The sequence below is a fragment of the Watersipora subatra genome, chromosome 8 (assembly GCF_963576615.1).
Source record: "Watersipora subatra chromosome 8, tzWatSuba1.1, whole genome shotgun sequence".
NCBI lineage: Eukaryota > Metazoa > Bryozoa > Gymnolaemata > Cheilostomatida > Watersiporidae > Watersipora > Watersipora subatra.
Window position 1 is genome coordinate 16,023,104 of NC_088715.1, and position 25,973 is coordinate 16,049,076.

General features: G+C 33.3%; 1 protein-coding gene across 1 annotated transcript; it reads left to right on the top strand.

Moving 5' to 3' along the window:
- Positions 1-550: 550 nt before the first annotated feature.
- On the top strand, positions 551-19,312 carry LOC137402322 (arrestin domain-containing protein 3-like). Its single transcript, XM_068088819.1, has 7 exons — positions 551-572; positions 673-759; positions 2,928-2,997; positions 5,686-5,836; positions 8,979-9,087; positions 13,884-14,149; positions 19,118-19,312. Exons 1-7 carry the CDS (start codon positions 551-553, stop codon positions 19,310-19,312), a joined length of 900 nt encoding a protein of 299 aa, XP_067944920.1.
- Positions 19,313-25,973: the final 6,661 nt, after the last annotated feature.

Sequence of the window (25,973 nt, forward strand, 5' to 3'; positions counted from 1 at the left end):
GACATGTGTGATAACAGATGTGATGACAGATGTAATGACAGATATGATGACAGATATGATCGCAGATGTAACGATGGATATGATGAAAGATGTAATGACAGAGGTGATGACAGATATGACAGATGTGATGGCAGATGTGAAGACAGATGTAATGACAGAAGTGATGACAGGTGTTGTTGTGACAAATTTAATGACAGATGTGATGACAGATGTGATGACATATGAGATGACAAATGTGATGACAGATGTGATGAAAGATGTAATGACAGCTGTAATTACAGATGCGCTGACAGATGTGGTGGCAGATATGATGACATATGAGATGACAAATGTGATGGCAGATGTGATGACAGATGAGATGACAAAATGTGATGACATATGTAATGACAGATGTGATGACAGGTGGAATGACAGGTGGAATGACAGATGTATTGACAGAGGCAGTTCATTGTAACGCTGTTTCACCTGAAAGTTTTGGGGTAAAAACTCCAAACTATTATGAACAAACTGCAGTAGATTAAATTACTTTTTATATTTCACCTTCAAACTTATGGATCAGCCGTGGTACTGTGGTTAGTACGGTCTGTACTGCCTAGCGGTAGGTTAGAGGTTTGAGCCCTGATACAAGATTTCAAGAGAGGCATCTGGTATTAAATTGCTTCTGCGCTATAGGAGACAAACCAAAGGTGGCAAAATCTGTGACAGTCAACAGGAAACGACATCAGTACAATGATATGAGTGATTGTCCTACAACTACAGGCAAATCCTGGGATATCATGGCAGTCTTTTCTTGAGTTAGGATTGTGGTGAAAATGCCTGTCATTCTTTTTTTGGAAACCTGTTCTGGCGACTTCAAAATCTTTACTATATTGTGAGCTGTGTTTGTCTCTCCGTCGGTATGAAGCCATGCTAAGAGTTTTAGAAAAACAAGATTGCGCCATTCAGAAACTAAACCCAGATTATAAATTCTCAACCAAATGAACTACCGTTGGCACTACTCTTTTCCAAATCTATAAATAATTGTGTACATGTTCCTTACAAATGGCGATCTCTCATGGATGCTACTAATGTCAGCGTAATAGTATTTCTGAAATGACCCACACCCTTGAAAGACTTGACTCAATGGCTTTCTAGTTCTTGATGATTTTTGATGCCTTCATTAAATTACTGTATGTTTAACTTTGTTTCCAAAGTGATCATCTTCTTGATTCTCCTTTTACCACTACTAGTAACTTTTGGACTTATGGCTATTGAATGAATGTTTGATATAAGCACTGAAAAGCACAAAGTAAATATGATAACATAGACACTCTGAGATAAACATGATGCAATACATGACTCATCACTTATCTAGCTGTAAGCAACAAATAGCCTCTCAGATCTCTCTCAAGCAACGTGGGAGGAATTTGGCCAATAGCATAACGGTATCTTAGTGATGCCGTGGTGCCGACCATAGCAGACCTGCTTTTGAGTTCTTTCTGGAAAATTATAATATTAGATCTACAAGTTGAATATTTGAATATTTGCTAAAAATTGAATAATTGAGCAAATATTGAATATTTGCTTTTAAAAACAAACTTACACAAAATTTTAGTATATTTTATCAAAAATTGTTGCCATATTTCTATTATTTTCAATTGTTTTTTGATGTTTGAGGTGATCTGACTGCCAGGATGTTTCTCGAGTAAATTCATCAAAACTTGATCCTGGTTAAGATACTCAGAAAAAAAGGTTAAAATGACTACACTAGTTGCTATTATTGCTATAGTTGATATATGCTATTGTGTTCAAGTCTCAGTGTCACTTATCTCTACTCTGTCAGTCTCCATGCATTTATTGACGTCATAATCGCACCTTCATGCACTTATGACGCCTAAGGTGCAAATCGTCTTAAATTATCTGTGGAGTTTTGAGAGGCTCTCTGAAGGATTTGGTTATCAGTATTGGTGCATTGACAAGACTTTATCTAGGGAGAAAAAACTGACTAGTTGTTAAATTAGGCTGTGATCTTATAGCCTATGTAGTTTTATGTGTGAATATGTTTTTGATGAGGGTAAACTTGCAAAATATGTTGCATCCATGAAATCGCTTTACAGAATTTTTTTTTGTTTTCTTCTAGATTTGCGGAAAATAATTTAATTTGCGCTGTAGATTGATAATCTATTTTGTTGATAGGTCTATTTTGTATCCAAAGTGACCCTGGGTTATTAGGTCAATGTGCTAATTAATCAAACCTTTAACATATACACTTGTAAAATTGTAAAATTACACTTGTGGATAATTCGAGGAGTTGTTTTCCCCCGCCTGAGTAAACTTGGCTGCTAAGCTTCACTTTGCTTTTTCCCACTTCCGGTTTAAGGAGAATTACAAAAAATACTTTAAATAAAAATTAGTTGGAGTATTAGTTCTAGAAATACTACCGAAATACTGGGAGCAACTTTAACTGATCGAGAAATGAAAAATGGCTGATGACTGAACAATAGTTTCTGATGACTCGCTGAATTAACTTAACCTAATTCAAATTAATAGAGAAGAACTTAAATTAGACGAAAAGCTTCGCACTAAAATTATTTGCTTTTTACTCATAACAAATACTCACACTCAATTCGACTCTGTGTGTTACAATCATTGTTTCTGCAGCTACCACAAGGACCTCTAAACATACATGTAACTTCTTTCAAAGAGTGTAAGAAAGGCTAGTCACTCTATTTTTATTTTGTGTTTTTCATTGAGTTCTACAAGCTTGGAGATTCAATATGATATTCAGTTGAAAAGGAATTACACTATATTAAGTATTTCACAGTCAATGGAAAGTAGGTAATACGGTCTAGAAACAGGAGAGTCCCTTCGATATACAAGATTAGGTTTAAATGTCTTTTTGTTAAATTAGAAGTGTCGGTTAAGCAAGTATTGTTTGTCTTCTTTAGAATGGTTGCCTTACTTGCTCAATCAAGGATCTCATAAGGTCCCATTCATCTTTCGAGTGCAGCCTGACAGGTGAGAATGTTATTTAACATACTGTAAAGCCTCTATTTGGCTGCCTTGGCGCTGTATTTTGCAACATTTTTCCTACAGTGGCGCTGTATTAGAAGTAACTTTCAAGCAGTGGGTGGCGCTTTATTTTTTGGCTAGATCGTCAGAGTTTTGGAAAAATAAATTTAACCCTTTCACAGGTGAAGCAATGGTAAGGTCCCTATATTTTGCACTACCTTTTGGGCACAGTGACATTAATGCCGTCGGCCTCATCAGTTTTACTAAACCACTTTTCGTGTACGTCGAAGTATCAGACTGAACTGACCAAAGAAATAATTTGAGTAAAACATTAAAGAGATACTGTACAGGTATTAATTATTTAGATGGTGTCGCTTTCAAAGTTTTAAAGTGAAACTGTAAAGCTTTGGAGTTAGAAAACAGACTTCAATACGCCGTAAGTTTTGTGTTCTTAACAAGGACAGTTATTCAGCTTCGGTCGATGTAAATAAATCCTTCTACCGATGTTTTTAAAAACATTTATTCTGAGCAAAACCAAAATAACAATCAATACAACACCCACTTCTTCTGACTGCCATCTACCAACTGCCTGTAGTCTTTTTTTAACCTCGTCTAGGCGGACAATGCCAAAGATAAACAAACAAGCTATTCATAGCTTTTAGTCAGAATTTCTCTGATCTTTTGTTGTTTACTTTCTCTATTATGTATTAATATAGTTTTAATATGTATTTATTGTAGGTTTTAACCCTCACATTTAATTATAGTTCTTAAAAACACTATATCTGATCTTTGTAACGGCTTAAATGGATTAAAGCATTTATATGATAAGATCGGTTTCTACTTATTAATTTTCTACTTGAGAAACAGCTTTCAGAACCAGTTACGATCGTAAGTAGAGATTCCTCTATATGTCAAAACCATCGTCAACATTCAATAGTTTTGATGTATATGAAACAAATATGAAAATGTTTCACTCGTAATTAATTCAATCGTATTTTAGGATCATCTATTGCAGCCATAGCATATGCTTGTGAGTAAATATGTCTTACCTAAGATTTTATCACTGGTCCTAGTGTTACAAAAAACTTATAAATGCAGATTTCATAATTTTATCATTTTGTGGCCAGACAACTCTCAAATATTTCATATAACTTTCCCAGTTTATGCTTAACTCTGGTGTTTCCGCAGTCTATTTAGGGATCATTTACTTATATTCCTCTCATAAGAGTGACTAACTACTAGGTAACACCATTGCTACTAGGTTTGCCTATATACATGCAGTCTGTTCTCATGTTATTACTAGCGGAATGTCCGGCGTCGCACGGGTATTAAAACAGCTTATAAACAGTTGCAGTTAATTTGGTTGCTCGCCACTTGACAGTAGCCTAGCAAATTGCCAGTGGCTAATTTGAACAAGTTTGTATCCATATAACTAAACTTACTAATAAGAGCCGAGAGGGCAAGATTTAGTGACATTATGCCATAGGGTAATGCAAATTTGCTATGCGTATTTTAACCTAGGTAACCACTCATATCGCCCTATGAATCCAATCCATCTTGGGTAGCTCAGTTGGTTTTGTTTATTGCCCTGGAGAAAATAAAGGTTCCGAGATCATAGCTGCGATACAGATTCTTCATTCCAAGATTTTAAGAGATATAGCTGTACAGACCGAATCACGAAATAAATCAGACAGACACTGAGAGATATATATATATCTCGCCTCAAGATCTTAGCTGTTCCCAATAGCGCACTTTTTTGCAACTCACCTGAGTTGATTGTTGTTGGTATTTGGGCAAGCCACATTTTATGCGCCGGTGTTATTGCGCCCAGTGCCCCAGTTTATATATATATATCTATATAAACTGGGGCACTGGGGCACTGGGCGCAATAACACCGGCGCATAAAATGTGGCTTGCCCAAATACCAACAACAATCAACTCAGGTGAGTTGCAAAAAAGTGCGCTATTGGGAACAGCTAAGATCTTGAGGCGAGTGCTCAAACTCCCAGGTCTCTGGTAGGAAACCCGAGTTAGAGCAGAATTTACCACCCATACGGGGTATCCGGGGTGAGGAAACAATTATATATATATATATAGCGTTTCTAAACGCTACTCTACCGAGCTAAGCAGCCACATATGGGAACTCAAGGAAAGCGGCACTGACTACAACATAGCCTGGAAGATTTTATCACACGCCAAGCCATACTCTAAAAGCACCGGAAATTGCAGATTATGTACATTAGAAAAATATTTCATCATTTACAGACCTGAGAAGGCAACTCTTAACAAACGTAGTGAACTAATATCTACATGTAGACATGCTAAGTAACACCTTTTACGAAATAGCATTACATAATAGATCTTATCCATCTAGCTTTTAATACCTGAGCTTTTATTTCAGCTTACCAGCTAATGCAGAATCTTGTGTATAGTCCTCACTAAGCATTTTATCTGATGAGTGTTACACACCTTTTGTGTAATACGAAACTTTTAGTAATTTTTTGCTTAGTCAAATTTTAATAAATTTCTTATCAAATTTATAGTAAGCTCTACTTTAGTATCGAGCACTTTATGCTGACTTTTAACCTATACTTTATTGTATATATATATATATATATATGTAGATTACTAGTTTATTGCTGAATGTGTTTCCTCAGTATGATTTGGATTTATTCATTCTTTTCCTTTCCTCAGACACCTGCCTTCCAGCTACGCTGGGCGCTATGGCCGTATCGTCTACTCACTGAAAGCTAAGATGGATCGGTTTGGAGCCATCTTTTCTAACAGATCCTCACTCATTATCAAAGTTTCAAACCCTCTGCCACTGAATATGGCCCTACATGAGGTAGGTGACAACGTTAGCAGGTGCTAATAGCTATGTGGTTGCTTGTAAGTTTGTAAGTTTCTAATCTAGCCTACATGAAAGTTACTATAGCTCAAATTAATCATTCAATAATAGGATATTTCAGTGAAATTTTAACATGTGAAAAATGTATGCTTTTAGGTTTAAACGTTGGTTTAAATGTTTGACCTGCTTCCTCCGTAACCACCATAACGTCAAAAGACAAATGGTCAAAGTTGGACAAAGATAAAAAACAACCCTCTGACAAATCAGAGATTATTTGAAGTAAAATGATTACACACTACTATAACCTATATAATAGGTAATAGTGGTGTGCTATCATAGGTGATGTCACACTAAATATATCAACAGCATATGCAACCAAATGCACATACACATGCGCATATGAAACATATATAAACATAGAAACTTATATAACATATAAGTAACATAACACATACCATTTAACACATACACATGGGTAACTTATATAACATATACACATGCTGTGAGTGGTCTGGTAGTATAGTAGGTAGCGCACTTGGCTGCAAAGCTTGGGGATTTGAGTTTAGTTCAGTGTGGAGCAATTTTTTTCTAATTTTTCAACTGGGGCTTTAGACAGACCAGGTAACGAACACGGCTCTTATTATAGTAAAGATTATAGAAGACTTTAAAGTTAGTTTGTTATTATTATCAGTGCTTTGAACTCGTATGATGGCATGTATTCGGATATGGAAAGTCAACATACATGCTGTCGTATGCAGAATCACCTAGAATCCTCTTTTTGCCAAGAAACAATCTGATTGGTTTAGTTTGAGCTGGTGATGTGATGTCATTGCAGCTGGCAACATTTCTATGTTTAAGCATTTTGTTAAACGTTTGCTGGACAAACAACTTTCTTTGAAATTTGGAGTTATCATTTCATGAAATAAAGTTTTGATTGTTTGACCTTCAAAAGTGTAACCAGTAGTGAAGTTCCTTGACAACCATAAACTATAGTCATTAATATGATTATCAAGCTACTTTCACCCCTCAGTTTCTTATATCCAAGGATTTATTAGGCCTTTGATGTATTTGATGTAACATGGTTTAATAGTAGCCAAGGGAACACTTTTGATGTGAATATGGTTGTGGGTTTTTGCTATCCAACCTAGTTTGATGCACTGCTAAAGAACTAAAGTTTATTTCTCATTGATGTCTAGCATTAGAGCCATTACAGTGCACTTTCAGGATACGATGTTGATCTGTTCCAGGATTGGCATCATAGGGTGAAAGATTTGTATGTAGGGGTATAGAGACCATTGTAATTATCCAATGCAAACATGCCCAATAAAAATCGTCAGAATTTTATAAAAATGTGTACATATTGAAAATTAGTAATAAAATAGTATTTTAACTTTAGTAAATATAGTTGCCTACAGTATCTGTATTGTATTTAGTGTATTTTAATGGTTATGATCTGCAATAAAATGCAAAATTATAATGTGTGTACCAAATGCAGTACATACGGTAAGGAGTTCTTACCTTCAAAACGTATGTATAACATAAACTTTGAATTCACTTCAAATACGTTTAGCTTACTAAACTCACACTTAAAGCTAGGTTTTAGTATGTATTTTTAACTATTTTACTGAATTTCAATTTTTATCATGAAAATCTTACCCTTAATCAGTTTTTGTCTCCACTTACACTATAACATTTAGCGTGTTTGGTTAAAACCTATTTCAAAAAGAAAGATCAAGCGATGCAGTTATCAAAAGCTGCCTCTTGCACACTCCGCCATTTAATGACTATCGAAAAGAAAAAACGAAAATTTATTTACTATACATGACATATATACCTTTGGAGTAACGTGACTTGAGCTGGTTCATGTGGCGAGTAGAGCAGAGAAGAGGCAAATACGTGAGGCCTTATACATAAGCCTCAATTCTGTGCCTCATATGTAAGCCTCAATTCTATGCCTCATATGTAAGCCTCAATTCTATGACTCATATGTAAGCCTTAATTCTATGCTTCATATGTAAGCCTCAATTCTATGTCTCATACATAAGCCTCAATTCTATGTCTCATACGTAAGCCTCAATTCTATGCCCCATACATAAGCCTCAATTCTATGTCTCATACATAAGCCTCAATTCTATGTCTCATATGTAAGCCTCAAATCTATGTCTCATACGTAAGCCTCAATTCTATGTCTCATACATAAGCCTAAATTCTATGTCTCATATGTAAGCCTCAATTCTATGACTTGTATGTAAGCTTCAATTCTATGTCTCATATGTAAGCCTCAATTATATGACTCGTATGTAAGCCTCAATTCTATGTCTTATATGTAAGCCTCAAGTCTATGCCTCATACGTAAGCCTCAATTCTATGTCTCATACATAAGCCTAAATTCTATGTCTCATATGTAAGCCTCAATTCTATGACTCGTATGTAAGCTTCAATTCTATGTCTCATATGTAAGCCTCAATTATATGACTCGTATGTAAGCCTCAATTCTATGTCTTATATGTAAGCCTCAAGTCTATGCCTCATACGTAAGCCTCAATTCTATGTCTCATACATAAGCCTCAATTCTATGTCTCATATGTAAGCCTCAATTCTACGCCTCATAGAATTGATGCTTACATATGAGACATAGAATTGGAGCTTACATATGAGACATAGAATTGAGGCTTACGTATGAGACATAGAATTGAGGCTTACGTATGAGGCATAGAGTTGAGCCTTATGTATATGAGACATAAAGTTAATGCTTACATATGAGGCATAAAATTTAGGCTTACGTATGAAGCATAGAAATGAAGCTTACGTATGAGGCAGATAATTGCCCAAATTTAGCTGTACTAAATGTATGACTATAGGCGACTTTATAAAAATCATACTGCTGAGAAATATCCAATGGATTTAGTTAGGGGAACTTTAAAACTAATAATACCGCCAATGGATTTGTTTCCCTTGGTATGCTATGGTGTATCAACGGAGACTGATCTAAATTTTATTTTGTCTCAAGAAAGGATAAAAAAACATTGTTTCATAATGCTCCTGATTTTTTTTGGTTAACTAGAGTATAGAAGGCCTCTACGTATCGATCAATTTTTTAATCATACCGAACAACTCACTTCCTTTTGACCCATTTTAGCAACCAGCCGTTGCGGAAGATTCGCACACTGATTGCTGCCTTTGTTGTGCTTCTGGTCCTGTCATAGTGGCAGCCAACATCAACAAATCTGGACTTGCCATTGGTTCAGGTATGTAAATTCATATCAGATTAACTGGCTATCCTACTGAATGGGTACCACCTGGAGTTTTTCAGACTCGCTCCCTCTAGATATCACCAAGATTATAGATAATCCAACGCAGCTGATATCTAATTTTATATTATGTGTAACTAATACCCTCTAGTCTCTAACTGACATGTGGTGAATCTCTACAGGGGTTGCCTTCCCTTTCTGTTGTGAGAAAGGATAATTCCAAATAGGCTGCCATAAAATAAAAATTGTAAATTCTTTTTTTTTCAATTTCAAATAACCTAGTTTCAGTTCATCTGTTATGTTGTATTGATAAACTCACTATAAAGGATCCATGAAAGGTGCAGTTGAATGTATTTTAATTTCAAATTTAATTATATTAATTTTTTAATGAGCATTAACGTTACTGGTGTGTTACCGACATTACATCCTTTTTTGTTTTTACACCCAAAATAACGCTTTAATTGAAACTATATGAACTCTTTTAGCTTTATGAAACGCGATACTTTGTCATCCCCCGCTGTACTAGGGCTAATTTGTTTTCAGTAAAATAATAGTGTCAATAATTTCTCTCGAATTTAAAATTTGGCGATTGTTGTACTGATTACGACAAAATAACAATTTTTATTGGGTTTTCTCAGTTTGTATCAGTTGTAACATACATACTTGCTATTTATTTCACATCTACATTTATTTGCTTTCTTAATCTATTTTCGCTGCTCCGAAGACTTTTTTTTAGCCACAACACGTTTCCTTAATTCTGATATTGGCGCATTAACTTATAGGTAATTCAGAGCTACATAACATAATAATTGAAACCCTAGGAACTCAGTTAATTCTATGAAACATGATGTTTTTGTCTTCGCCGTACTAGGGCTAATTTGTGTTCTACAAAACGTCATCAAAACTAGTATTTCTCAAAATCAGAATTTGGCGTTTATATCTCAGTTCAGCCTCATTCGTTATTGCAAAAACAGTTCACACACAGATGATAAACGGTATACTATTAAAATCTTAGTTAAAAGTATACTGAAATGCATACAAAAACTTCTTTCAAGTATGTTTTTAGTAAGCTAAATTCATATAAGTTAGAATCAGCATTTATGGTACATGTCTGTCTTGAAGGTAAGAACTCTGCACGTAGTACATTGTAATGTTACATTTTTTTTGCAGATCATACCCACAAAATGTACCAAAGTTATTGTCGGTAACTATAGTTACTAAGGTTAACATTTTCTATTGTTACTATTTTGAATGATGAAGGTTTTTAACAGGCAGTGATTACATTAGATAATTACTATGGGTTTTGATACTACTCTCTATGTCTATACAATATTTTCACTTTACGATGCCAACATTGCAACAAACTAAAATCGTATAATCGTATACCAAGTAATTTTTCATTGTAATCATAGCTAAACAGATTGTATTTAGCCATTACTTGCTAATGATTTCACATTTATGTTTAAACACATTTACAGTTTTATTTTTAATTTTTAATTTATTTCAACAAAACACTTATCTCATGATATGACTTAAAAGTTGTAGTTGTTTGAAAAAGCTTGAAAACCTTTACACTTGTTTTCTTTTTCCTCTTAATTTATTTGAACTGTTTAAAAATATCTTCTCATGGTATGAAGTTTAAAAGTTAGATTGGTGAATGTTGTATACGGTATATTAAATAAGCATAAATTTTCTATCTAAACATTTTTTATTACCCGGGCAATGCTGGGTAGTACAGCTAGTGTTAAGTATAACCGATAGACTCTAGCTTTAAATTGACCTGATTTAAATATCATTTAGAGTTGCCTTCTTTTTTTGTTGTGAAAGGGATAACTCTAAATATACTTACATGAAATAAAAACTGGTAAGGTTTATCCTTAGCTTTAACTGACTTAGTCATGTAATCATATAATAATTCATCTATTATGTAGGATTAGTAGGTTTACTAAAGGAAGGAATGAAGGAGCTGAAGGAATCCTAAAACGTACAGTTTTATATAATTTCATTTTGTATTTCAATTAAAATTAATTTTTAGTAAATACTAACATTACTGATACAACTAATGAAATATTAGAGGGGAATGTAATTACAACTGTTTATTGTTGGCTTTTTGATGCTAATACACAAGGAATTAAAAATATACGGAATATTAATTTATTCGCAGCTGAACACTGTCACTCTCTGTGAAGAGTTAACTCTATTGCAGCTAGCAATAGAGTTAACCCTATGCATGCGCACATTGCGTGTTGCGGTTTCTATTTAGCTGACAACTACGAGTCGATCACGCTAAGCTACAAATTTTTTGCTGCGTCCAGAGGTTTTCACGAATATTCATCGCTTTGGAGGTATTTGATGAACCAACAATTTGTGGTAAGTAGAGAGTTTTTCAAAACCATTTACTAAATTATTAATTGAACTTTATTTTGGTTCTTTGGTAAAACGCAATATTTATTTTTTCCATCCCTACCGCTTTGTTACTCATTTTAGTGAAAGAGAGATTTTTCATCATACACGGCAGCACAATGACTGCAAGGGTGGTGGATGTCATTCCAAAAAGATCACCGATCATTCAGGAAGGTCTTGAAATTGAAGTATAGAAGTGACTGCAGCTGATAACAAGGAGAATATATATGTTTTAAAAAGGAACAAGAACGCCTTTTGGCGTTCTTGGAAAGTTGGAAAGTTTTGGGCCAACCCGCAGAACTTTGCAATAGTAAGCCAAGAGGAGAGTTCTGATGATAACTTCCTTACTAGCCATGTAGTGGCGAGAGAATCACTTTTGACATATACCCAAGCCAGTGAAAACGGTATAGCGCTGCTATTACCAAAATAACTAGTCAGAGAGCACCATTACATGGTAGTGTTTACTTATTAAGAGTATCAGTTTAATTTTATTGCCAGACAACTGACATATGGGCCAAAATGTTTTTCTTTACTCCATTCATTGTTTGTAAAATTTTATTTGTATTTGAAATATTGTATTGGTACACTCAAGTTTGTAATCAATTATAATATATTTATACATAAGCATAATTCATGCTAAGCTAAAATTTTTTGGCTTCATCTAGAGGTTTTCATGAATGTTCATCGATTCGGAGGCCTTTGGTGAACCAGCAACTTATGGAAAGTTAGAAGTTTTTCAACGTAAAGACTTACTAGACTTACTAGACCAGTGGTTCCCAACTACCTTGGAACCATGGACCCCCTGAGCTCCTTATCTAAAAGTCATGTACCCCTTTATGAACCTCATAATATATGGTGTTTATAACAATGCATTGTAAATTTAAATGTTTTATTTTCCATGGATCTTAGTATATCGCTGAAATTGAAGAGGGAGAATTGCGTGTTTGCTGGTTCGAGGTTTTGTTGTTCTGTACTACTAACCAGAAATCAGGTACTATCCAGCGATTTATGCACATAGGTGATGAAAGTCTGAACCCAAAAACCTAACAAGACAACGAGACCACCCCGTGGAAATTGCATTAGCCCTGAAATCCAGGCTAGCACAATCCCAACAGAGCTCGATCCTTTTAGGGTTTATATCATTGATCTAATCACTAAAAGACAGAAATAGCTGCAAATAACTAGCTAAAAAACCAATCGTGGCACCAGCCTGTGGACCCCCTCAAAACCTCCTGTTGACCCCTAGGGGTCCATGGACCACCAGTTGGGAACCACTGTACTAGACGTAACTTGTGTCGACCTTGAATAATTTTGTAAAGAAGTGTGATGCATTGGCGATGTGGTTAACTCAAAGCCTCAGCAATGATTTTTAAAAAAGAATTTGGAACTGGGTTACATTTACTACTTCGACCTAGCGACTAGTTGTTAATTTGAGGCAGTAGTTATTCTCCCTTGTGTTTAACAATAGAACTTATTATTCGGAAAAGTTTATAATTCGCGGAATTGTCTGTTCGCGAAATCGCGAATGATTAAATCAATTGAGTATTTTAATCCTGTAGGGTAAGTACAATGATTCCAAGCCATGACAAGCTCACACCATAGCGGCCATTTTTCAACTTGTACGTAGTCTATTCATAGAAGCAACACAAACACAGAACCAAAATACTTTGGGTAGCAGTAACTAAATCATAACTAATTGTGCGACTCAGTGGTAGTGCTCTTGGCTTCACATTTGTGTATTAACAAAAGGAATCGGTTGGATTCCTGTTTGGTGAAATCTTTTTTTTCAAACATGGCTCTTATTATAGTAAAGATTTAGAGTACCTCAAGTTACTCAAATTTATTAAGTAAAAAAATTGTTTATTTAAACTTAATTTTCTATGCAAAAACTTGTTTGCCTTTTATTACATTTATCTAGTAAATATATTTGCATATGTATAGGTATATAAGTGTATATGTGTATTCATATATATGTATATACGTGTATATGTGTAAATGTGTATATGTGTATGTGTATATATGTATGTGTATATGAATATCTATACTTATACTGGGTCACCCATAATTTAAATAGGTATTGCCTTATATTGCATACAGCACTCTGTCAACGAGAAAGATAGGTACTATTATTTTCTACGGCGTTAGAAAGGCATCAAAAGTTGACTAAATGCTAAAAGCATTACAAAGTTGTTTTACAAATAAATTTGTTTATCAGCTTTGGAGTAGAATAGTTTGAATTGCTGTTTTTGAAACAATTCATCTATTCGGCCAGAATCAGTCTTTAAGCCGGAAGTTGTTTTGTTGTCACTAGAAGTAGAAAGGAGTTTGTTAAAACTATCTGTGATTCTCTTGTGACTGATCTACTCAGAATATTAAATTACCATTTTTAGGTGAAACTCTCAAAGTTAGCCTATCCATAGACAACATGAAAGGGAAGGTGATTATTCCCGAGGTGAGAATCATAGAAAAAACAAAGTTTTTAGCAGGAGGGGATTATAAAACTCGCACCAAAGTAATAGCTGTAGCGCAGTCGGGCACTCCAATCATGCCGAAGACTCGACATAACAAAAGTTCAATCGTAATTGGACCAATCCCTCTGACTGTTTGTGGAAACATCGAATCAACTGACAACATATTCGTTTCTTATATGGTATCGGTGAGTTTTAATTGTGTATTGCGGTTTTTTGACTGCTGCCATGGCGATTGCTATACTGTTGCCACACTGATTACATCATTTTTATACTGTACTGGTTTATCAACAGTCTTTTACTAGTGTATCAACTACCTGTAGTATTGTTACTCTTTATTACTTTGTCACCAGTACTCTAGTAGTACATCATATACCTGTAGTATTGTTACTCTGTACTACTTTATTAATAGTACTCTAGTAGTACATCATATACCTGTAGTATTGTTACTCTGTATTACTTTATCAATAGTACTCTAGTAGTACATCATCCACCTGTAGTATTGTTACTATGTACTACTTTATCAATAGTACTCTAGTAGTATATCACCTACCTGTAATATTGTTACTCTGTATTACTTTATCAATAGTACTTTAGTAGTATATCATATACCTGTAGTATTGTTACTTTGTACTACTTTATCAATAGTAATCTATTAGTATATCATCTACATGTAGTATTGTTACTCTGTACTACTTTATCAATAGTAATCTATTAGTATATCATATACCTGTAGTATTGTTACTATGTACTACTTTATCAATAGTACTCTAGTAGTACATCATATACCTGTAGTATTGTTACTTTGTACTACTTTATCAATAGTAATCTATTAGTATATCATCTACATGTAGTATTGTTACTCTGTACTACTTTATCAATAGTACTTTAGTAGTATATCATCTACCTGTAGTATTGTTACTATGTACTACTTTATCAATAGTATTCCAGTAGTATATCATCTAGCTGTAGTATTGTTATTCTGTACTACTTTATCAATAGTACTCTAGCAGTATATCATCTACCTGTAGTATTGTTACTATGTACTACTTTATCAATAGTATTCCAGTAGTATATCATCTAGCTGTAGTATTGTTATTCTGTACTACTTTATCAATAGTACTTTAGTAGTATATCATCTACCTGTAGTATTGTTACTATGTACTACTTTATCAATAGTATTCCAGTAGTATATCATCTAGCTGTAGTATTGTTATTCTGTACTACTTTATCAATAGTACTCTAGCAGTATATCATCTACCTGTAGTGTTGTTACTCTCTATTACTTTATCAATAGCACTTTAGTAGTATATCATATACCTGTAGTATTGTTACTTTGTACTACTTTATCAATTGTAATCTATTAGTATATCATATACCTGTAGTATTGTTACTCTTTATTACTTTGTCACCAGTACTCTAGTAGTACATCATATACCTGTAGTATTGTTACTTTGTACTACTTTATCAATAGTAATCTATTAGTATATCATCTACATGTAGTATTGTTACTCTGTACTACTTTATCAATAGTACTTTAGTAGTATATCATCTACCTGTAGTATTGTTACTATGTACTACTTTATCAATAGTACTCTAGTAGTACATCATATACCTGTAGTATTGTTACTTTGTACTACTTTATCAATAGTACTCTAGTAGTACATCATATACCTGTAGTATTGTTACTATGTACTACTTTATCAATAGTACTCTAGTAGTACATCATATACCTGTAGTATTGTTACTTTGTACTACTTTATCAATAGTACTCTAGTAGTACATCATCTACCTGTAGTATTGTTACTTTGTACTACTTTATCAATAGTAATCTATTAGTATATCATCTACCTGTAGTATTGTTACTATGTACTACTTTATCAATAGTACTCTAGTAGTACATCATATACCTGTAGTATTGTTACTTTGTACTACTTTATCAATAGTACTCTAGTAGTACATCATATACCTGTAGTATTGTTACTTTGTACTACTTTATCAATAGTACTCTAGTAGTACATCATCTACCTGTAGTATTGTTACTATGTACTACTTTATCAATAGTATTCCAGTAGTATATCATCTACCTGTAGTATTGTTACTATGTACTACTTTATCAATAGTATTCCAGTAGTATATCATCTAGCTGTAGTATTGTTATTCTGTACTACTTTATCAATAGTACTTTAGTAGTATATCATCTACCTGTAGTATTGTTACTATGTACTACTTTATCAATAGTATTCCAGTAGTATATCATCTAGCTGTAGTATTGTTATTCTGTACTACTTTATCAATAGTACTCTAGCAGTATATCATCTACCTGTAGTGTTGTTACTCTCTATTACTTTATCAATAGCACTTTAGTAGTATATCATATACCTGTAGTATTGTTACTTTGTACTACTTTATCAATTGTAATCTATTAGTATATCATATACCTGTAGTATTGTTACTCTTTATTACTTTGTCACCAGTACTCTAGTAGTACATCATATACCTGTAGTATTGTTACTTTGTACTACTTTATCAATAGTAATCTATTAGTATATCATCTACATGTAGTATTGTTACTCTGTACTACTTTATCAATAGTACTTTAGTAGTATATCATCTACCTGTAGTATTGTTACTATGTACTACTTTATCAATAGTACTCTAGTAGTACATCATATACCTGTAGTATTGTTACTTTGTACTACTTTATCAATAGTACTCTAGTAGTACATCATATACCTGTAGTATTGTTACTATGTACTACTTTATCAATAGTACTCTAGTAGTACATCATATACCTGTAGTATTGTTACTTTGTACTACTTTATCAATAGTACTCTAGTAGTACATCATCTACCTGTAGTATTGTTACTTTGTACTACTTTATCAATAGTAATCTATTAGTATATCATCTACCTGTAGTATTGTTACTATGTACTACTTTATCAATAGTACTCTAGTAGTACATCATATACCTGTAGTATTGTTACTTTGTACTACTTTATCAATAGTACTCTAGTAGTACATCATATACCTGTAGTATTGTTACTTTGTACTACTTTATCAATAGTACTCTAGTAGTACATCATCTACCTGTAGTATTGTTACTTTGTACTACTTTATCAATAGTAATCTATTAGTATATCATCTACATGTAGTATTGTTACTCTGTACTACTTTATCAATAGTACTTTAGTAGTATATTATCTACCTGTAGTACTGTTACTATGTACTACTTTATCAATAGTACTCCAGTAGTATATCATCTACCTGTAGTATTGTTACTCTGTACTACTTTATCAATAGTACTCTAGTAGTATATTATCTACCTGTAGTATTGTTACTATGTACTACTTTATCAGTAGTACTCTAGTAGTATATCACCTACCTGTAGTATTGTCACTCTGTACCACTTTATCAATAGTACTCTAGTAGTATATCATCTACCTGTAGTATTGTTACTATGTACTACTTTATCAATAGTACTCTAGTAGTATATTATCTACCTGTAGTACTGTTACTATGTACTACTTTATCAATAGTACTCCAGTAGTATATCATATACCTGTAGTATTGTTACTATGTACTACTTTATCAATAGTACTCTAGTAGTATATCATCTACCTGTAGTATTGTTACTATGTACTACTTTATCAATAGTACTCTAGTAATATATCATCTACCTGTAGTATTGTTACTATGTATTACTTTATCAATAGTACTCTAGTGGTATATCATCTAGCTGTAGTATTGTTATTCTGTACTACCTTATCAATAGTACTCTAGTACCCTAGGACACATGTATTCGCGGCATCTAACTTTCGCGTTTTCGCGGTGTCATCCTCTCGCGAAAATTTAATGAGCGAAACTATACTATCATAACGAACGAGCGAAAACGCGAAGTTAAATAGCTTTGTTCATTGATATTCACAATAAAATCGTCATATTAGAAATGCAGGCAATTTTCGTCTGTGGTTGGGATCAATGTGACATTTCTGGTAGATGTGACATTTCGAATTTGTAACTGATGAGGATGAAAGTCTGGTAGGTGAAGTCATAAAATTGCAGAATAATTATTGTAGTGATGAATTTTATTACCAACCAAAAACAATATCAACCCTCATCAGGTCTAACCACATTATCTCTTCCACTGCCAACCATGTACAAATTAGCTACCGGCCTAGTGCCAGCCATTTTACCGAAATTGCCGATATTGCTTCATGATATGTATACAGTATTTTTTCATGTTCTACTTTAATTATCTGTATAATCACGAAAATCTAAATTGGCTATTATGTCATCAACAACTAATTACCTGTTTTATGACTCGCGCGGGGTAGTTAATGAACTCATAGAAAAATGTTCATTTTTAGATTAGCAATTCTCAAACAAAAGTTTAAAATTGCTTCGTTGTTTTAGGCTGATTTTATAGAGAAATCTTCGGACAACACAGTCAATTTCATAAAACACTTAAAGACCGTGGCTTATGTGGTCAAAAAATTATAAAATCAGGTTACCAGACAATTGCTGAGAAAGTCCGCAAAATGCGTTTATGGCAGCGTAAGGGTTATACAGTTTTGGTTGTGAAGTTGGTTGCTACCTATCTATTTTCTTTTTCTTGGGATTCGAATGTGAAAGTCACAGCGGTAGGAACCTAGACGTCATTGATAGTCTAAAAAACAAATGGCAGCAAGTGATCCATATGAATTGGCGATCTCACCCACACATTTTAACCTGTGGTTTACAAATACGAACTAGTCCCAAATTGAATTTTTTTCTTATTAGCAAACTGGACCTGAGGAATGTAATCTGTTTTTTCCACTGCATTTATTTTCACATCACTATATTTTCGCACTCATCAGAGCCGCGAAATTAAGTTGCAGCGAAATTTTATTCTGTGTGCTACTCACGAAACTAAATACTAGCGAAATATAAGTGTCCTAGGGTAGTATATCATTTACCTGTAGTATTGTTACTATGTACTACTTTATCAATAATGCTCTAGTAGTATATCATCTCCCTGTAGTATTGTTATACTGCAGGCATTATGTTTCAGGCACATTCACCAATGTACTGAGTTAGCAGAAACAAATAATTGTTCATCGGTATCTATTTCTGGTATCTAAATCTTAACCGGCACTTCCTCAGTTATACTTTAGGTGACGATGAAGGGATCAGGATTTAGTTTGCTGCATCCGATTTTTCTCGGAAAGGTTCAGCCTACATTTTCGAACTACGGGTTCCTTGATTTATCTTCAGAGCCCCGAGATGAACCCTATGCGCCCCCGATAGATTATGGCGGTGATATGTATGACCCATATCAGGTCGAACTACCTGATGCCATGCTGTATTAACTATCACAGTTTCACAAACGACTTTTTGACTTCTAGTTTCTCAGACCATATGCAATCGTATTTATAAACATTTTCAATGATATAGCCTTTACTCTATATCTTTCTTTCCATTATTTCACTTTTTTATAGGTAGCAAATCTTCTATTATGACATTCCAGGCCACTATAATTTTGATATGTGGTTACTTCTGACTGCGGGCAATGACGAGTATCAAAATTGAATTTGCAATCTTTTACTTTTCCCACGCTCATTGTTATAATATTTTATATAGATTTCTATTGATATACTACTACTGGTTTATTGTCGTTCTTGCTTATTATTGATTTGTGCATTTTAATAAAATATCTCATTCAGCATGTTTATGTTTTTCAATCATCATGACGAGAGTTAATTTATCAATGTGGATGAACGTCGAAAATAATTATTATCGGGTCAGGTCATGCGACCTACTAATACCACCTTTTAGGTGAATTCCATGTGATAGATTCATTGAGTAACATTGACTTAGACCTAAGTATGTTATCTCATCCTTAGCTACTATCTATGTCCATGTTTAGTTTTTGGCTCTTCAGCATAAAAGGCATGAATCAATAACTTTTTAGATTTCCACATTTTGATTTGCTTATAGAATACAATTTAAATAATTTGTTACACACATTACTTTGAGTAGTCTCTTTTTCCTCACTTATTTCTTTCAACTTTAAAAAATATTACATTTGCATATGCTAACAAAAATATAAAGTACCATATAATTTTCATGTTGTGAGTTCAAATCCTGTATGATGTAATCCTTTTCCAATTCCAATTATGGCTTTGGAATGATGGACACAGCAATATCGTAGTCAAAATTCATAGTTTCAAATCAGAAGTCTTCCTAATATCAGCTCTTTATACTTTAGTGTTAAACTCAAAAAGTTTTACTATAATAAGAGCCATGTTCAACTGTCTGAAAAGCAAGACTGGAAATTGGAAAAATTATGACATCACATAGGATTTGTAGCACCTGCACCAATCAAATGCTTTTCAGCCAATGGTAATAATTGGACAGATACGTAGTTATTCTCTGTGCACTAACAATTCCTCACAGCGCACTAGACTGCCGTAGTACTTGAATTTAAATAATGGTACCATGACTGCTATGTCTTGTTCATGATGAATAATCAAACTTTCCAGATCAGCACTGACCCCGGCAGTTTCAAAGCCATGAAATCGTTAACAACTGTGTTGAAATTCGTAGTCTTCTGTGCTTGTACAAAAAGCCGCATTTTGGAAAACAACTAATTCTTTATTAGAATTTATAATAAAGTTATTTTTTTATTACTTGTGATTGTCTTTTATGTTTGAGGTAATCTGACTGCCAAAATGCTTCAAGATGTTTCAAGCGAAAGTGCTTAATGCTGTAACTGTAATAAGTGTAACGTTGTAACTTGAACACAACAGCTGATACCACTTACAAAAAATAGACAGGCACTCAAGCGACTAGTGATGTCATTTCAGCACATTTTCCTTCAAAGCGTTTAACCACAATCAAGTTTTGTCGATTTTAATCCTCAAACATCCTGGCAGTGGGATCACCTCAAAACATCAAAAACACTCAAAAATAATAAAAAAACATCAATACTTTTTGATCGAATCTAATTAAATTTCGAGTTAGTTTAATTGTTTAATTTTTAATTGTAACAAGTTTATGTAAGGTTTTGTCCATTACAAAATCATCTCAACACGATTTGAGAAAAATGCATACAAACACAGCTCAACAAGTGTGCAGTATACATGCGCTCCTTCAGCTCTATTACAATACCCCCAGAGACACACAGACATCCAGGAATAGCGGGTGGAATAGTGGCAAGATCAGTATTGATTGGCACACAAAATACTTTTACATTTCTCATTGTAGGTAATCTGAAAATAAATTTTTTTTTGACATTTGAAATGAATATTTTGTAGGATTAGAAAACAACCAAAACATGATTTCTTCAAAAATCATAAAATATACAAAATAGCTGTTTTGTTAAGAGTTTTCTTCAAGCTTCTAAATCAATCTTATAATAATACATTCAATTAATTAATTAATAATACATAATCATCATAATTGCTGCTTTTAAAAGCAAATATGGGTGAAAACATGAAATAGAATATATTATCAGTTGTGGAAATGTTTTAGCTCATTTAGGTTTTAGATTTGTAATTAAATTTAGCTTACCTTTGTAATGTGTGAATTTTGTCTGCTTTAATATGGCTGCCAAAAAGTCTCCCATAAAAGTTTACAAAATTGAGCACTAATATATTTTTTCTCTAATTATTATGCAGAACATCCATAGATCAAATATGATATCTGAATTCAATGTTTATGTTGTGAAATGATAGAATTCTACTGTATTACATAAGTCCAACAAAACTTCAAAAAGCGTTTAATGTTACCCTTGCATTCAAAGTAACCCCGGTTTATGGTAGCTCAATAACTAAATCGTAACTCATTGTTGAGGACCTGTTTAGTTGAGATTTCGCTGTTAGCAGAGCTAGATCAAAATGGATTCTTTTATTTGAAGTCTAGCCATATTCATCGAAAATTAATTGGACTAAAGTCAAATTACTTTTGCGTGTCAAATAACATCTAGCAAAGCAAACTGCCCACCTGTTGTGCCCAACCTGAATCCTTTTTAACTAAATAATTATTTCACAATATTCGACATCGCTGATTACAAAATCATTGAAGAAAAAAAGTATTTATTTAAAGTAGAGTAAGTCATCATTAGTTCATCTTATCATTATTCAATTGATCAACGACGTTCTATCAATTTACCAGCCAATAATATACGAGGAGCATATGTGCCGTTTAGACTATTACTTTACTATGAACAACTTATACGAGTATGAAGTGAAATCCCACAAAGATTATCATATAAGATTTAATGATAATAATCAATATAATAATACATTATAATTATCATATTCAAGTCATATCAATATTCACAGTACTACTGAATGGGTACACCTCTGGTTAGTAGCACCTCTGGCAACTAACTCATGACTGGAGAGGTCACAGGGAGACAATAATTAACGTTTGGGGTTTCTAACTCCAAAAAATTTGGTTATGCGTGGTATATAAGGAATTTATTCTTTTGAACACCGCACTAGCTTCATTGATTAGCAACTACGATGTTCTTGTTTTATTCAGACTATGCTAAGTATTTATGGTTGATTAATCAAAGGCTAGCCGCCTTGTTTTTTACGGCTGTCAAGAGTTTAGAGTTCAATCTATAGGACTTGACCCAGATCTTTAGTGCTAGTCTCACTATGCTAGTTCTCAGATGTTTAATGCAACAATAAAAATATTTTTTAATCTCATAACCAAAACCTAATACACAAGTAGCAAAATTCTAAAATAAAGCAAAGATAATCACAAGTAGTGAAAGCCAAGTAATATAATATATATCTTACGCCAACAGCTGTATCTGCCATTAAGCTCATTCTTGTACGTCTACAAGGCGTCAATGTCAAAAGAGGATGAACTATTATAAGTTTTCTCTTTTGTAGGCATTTGATTAGCCTGAGGGTAGATGTATAAGTGTTCAGGGTTGTGCCTTTCTGTTACTGAGGTTAGTCATTGAGGGAGCATAGTCTACGGGTATGTCATCAGAAACTCACCAGATTAATAAAATGGTACATTCAAGTTATTTTGTCAATATCTACTGTTAGCTGGCAGGAGAATAGATTTCAACTTCTTTTGGTAATTTCTCTCATACGTGATTAGCACATCTTCTGCGGTTGACTCTTTTCAGCTGGGAGTCTCTAATTAGCTTATTGCTGTTTAGCAATTATTGAACTTTTGATGCTTTCAGGGGTCTTGTTGCTGATGTGGCTCCGCTATCTGTATGTACCATTGCATGCATCGTATGTATACCTTCTGGTCTTACTCTACGTCAGTGTCTTAATATCTTCAAGCAATGACATAACGCATGTATATCCAGTGATCTAATTCCATTCCCTATTTATATCGAGTTTTAGTGAAATATCAATATAAAACAATTCTCCCGTTGTAAAAGAGCACCATGTCTTTATATCGGTGTCGGCGTTCTATGGTTAAGTCGGCGCTGTTGTAAGAGTAAAAATAAAGATATATATATATTATTCAAATTGAAAATATGGCAGTTGAAGATAACGGCTGAATAGTATTAGTCTAAAAACCATATACCAGTATTAATAAAACCATAAACCAGTGTTAATAACTAGAAATTCCACTGTCATACAGCCCACGACCAAAGTGATATTGAAAAAAAGAAAGGGTACTGATGGTTGAGAAATGCAATATTAGCAGTCAAATGGCACTGCAGTGCAATAGGATAACTGCAATGGTAGCTGTAATGTACTGGGTGTGGGTGTTATTATATACAACAAACAGCAATAATGAAAGGAAAGGATTATATGTTTATATCTCTACCCATACAATAGGGGAAATGCAATATTGGCCAATATTAGAAGTAAAATACATTGATATTATTAGAATAACCAATATTATTAATATAGTAATAATATAAAACCAATGCACAATTTTGTTTACATTTCAAAATGTCATAGCTAACAATATCATGAAGTGATATTTATCTAGATTTAAAGAAAATCTATTTTTAAAAGTGTTTGGTCATGACAAACAGCAATAATAAAAGGAAAAGATTATATGTTTATATCTTTCTTCCTGCAATAGGAGAAATGCAAGATTAGAAGTAAAATGCACTGATGTTATTAGGATACCAATATTATTAATATAGTAATACAGTAATAATAAAAAACCAATGAACAATTTTGTTTACATTTAAAAACGTCATAGCTAACAGTATCAAAAAGAATATCCAAACTTAGTAATACAGTAATAATAGAAAACCAATGCACAATTTTGTTTACATTTCAAAACGTCATAGCCAACAATATCAAGAAGAATATCCAAACTTATAATTAAATATCGTAATCTCATAAGAATCGTTAGAAAAAATATCATCGTCATTTCCTTTACTGAATTAAATTGATTTCAGTACTCCTACGCTAATTACAGAAACCTTCAACAATGCTATAGGTGGGTAAAATGTGCACGTTATTTTTTCGTGAAATGCGCACGACTTTATCGTTTTATTCTCTGTCGCTCGGCGTTTCAATTTCCGGTCTTAACTTTTATTAAACCAAGCTTTTCAAGCATTTTGTGGCAATTTTCGTCCAAATTAATCTGTTTATTTGTGTATAATCCGATCAGATGGGTTAGTTTTAGGAATTTGCAGTAACCTTTCAAAGGCTTGGTAACATATTTAAATAGGTTTATATGCGTTTTGTCTCATTATTATATTTAAACGATTTTACTGAAAAATAATTAAATTTGGTAATAGGGTTTCGTTTCAAGGGTGTGGTGACGGCCGTTAACGGATAATTTTTCGGGGGTTTTGTGCACATGTGCATTTATCATAATTCTCCCAATCAATCGCTTCGCTCTTGTATGGTCGTGGAAAAATTAAACACAGTTAATAAAACCAAAGCCATGAGTCAAAATTCAAAACCATAATATTAAACATTAAAAACAAATTTTATTCTTCTCAAAGAATTAAGGCATATATGAAGAGTAGCAGAACGCTATGGTTGGTAGTTTGCCGTGTAGTTTTTGGCAAGTGTCAATTGTTATTTTGGAATTGGGTATTACTGTCCTGTTCTTTCTATCGCATCTCCCTTTGCAAAGTAAATGGGTCCTTTCGTATGTCGATATGTGTAGGTGGCTGAAAGCATTGCTGTGATCAATAAGGTAGCAGTTGAAGACGGAAAGAAGATAACATAAAACCGGAACACCATATATTCCAAACACAACTCTACATACCCCCAAAGAAATGAAAAGACTAACAGTAGTTATGAATTAAGAATTTAATCAGCAAGTTTGTTTTAATGGTGCTACTTAATAGTTTATTTAAAAGACACACAAACATGTTGTTGGCTAGCCTATCTTACTTAAAAAAAAATAGAAAGTTACAAAAATATCAAGAAAAAAATATCTGATAATAAAGTGATCATATATTTTTTGTTGTGCTGGTCTACTCACAACAAAAGGCCAATTCTAAAAACTTGATAATTGAACTTTTATAACATTATTGTGAGGCACGCTGCTAGCTTTATTGTCGCGAAATAGTTTTTTTAGAAGACATTGATCAAAAGTGAAATTATCAGTTACAATCAATTAGCTACTTCTAAATAATAACCCGGCACATTACATGTAAAGGAACACAAGTTTTATAAACAAGATGTTTGTATACAATAAAAGGCAACGGTCTGTTATAATTAGCAGTTTCTCTTTGTATAATTGTTATGATTCCAACATTAGCGTTTTACTTTAACTTGGCAATTTTACCATCAATCTTCAAAGAAAACACTGAACTGAAAATTTTGTATTATCCAAAATGTCAAGTTCCTTTCTCTGTTTTTATGTTTTGATATTTTTAGGATTTCTTTTTAAACTAATATTTACATTCATGCAATATTTGTTAAGATCATGACACTGCTGGGAGTCGCTGCTGAAACACGACAACCAAAAGATCGAATAATAGGTAGGAAGTTTATGTAGCCTCAGTTTGATGGAAATTGAAAAGGGTTTGAAAGGGTGACTGAGATGAAAATGAGAGGGTTGTATCTC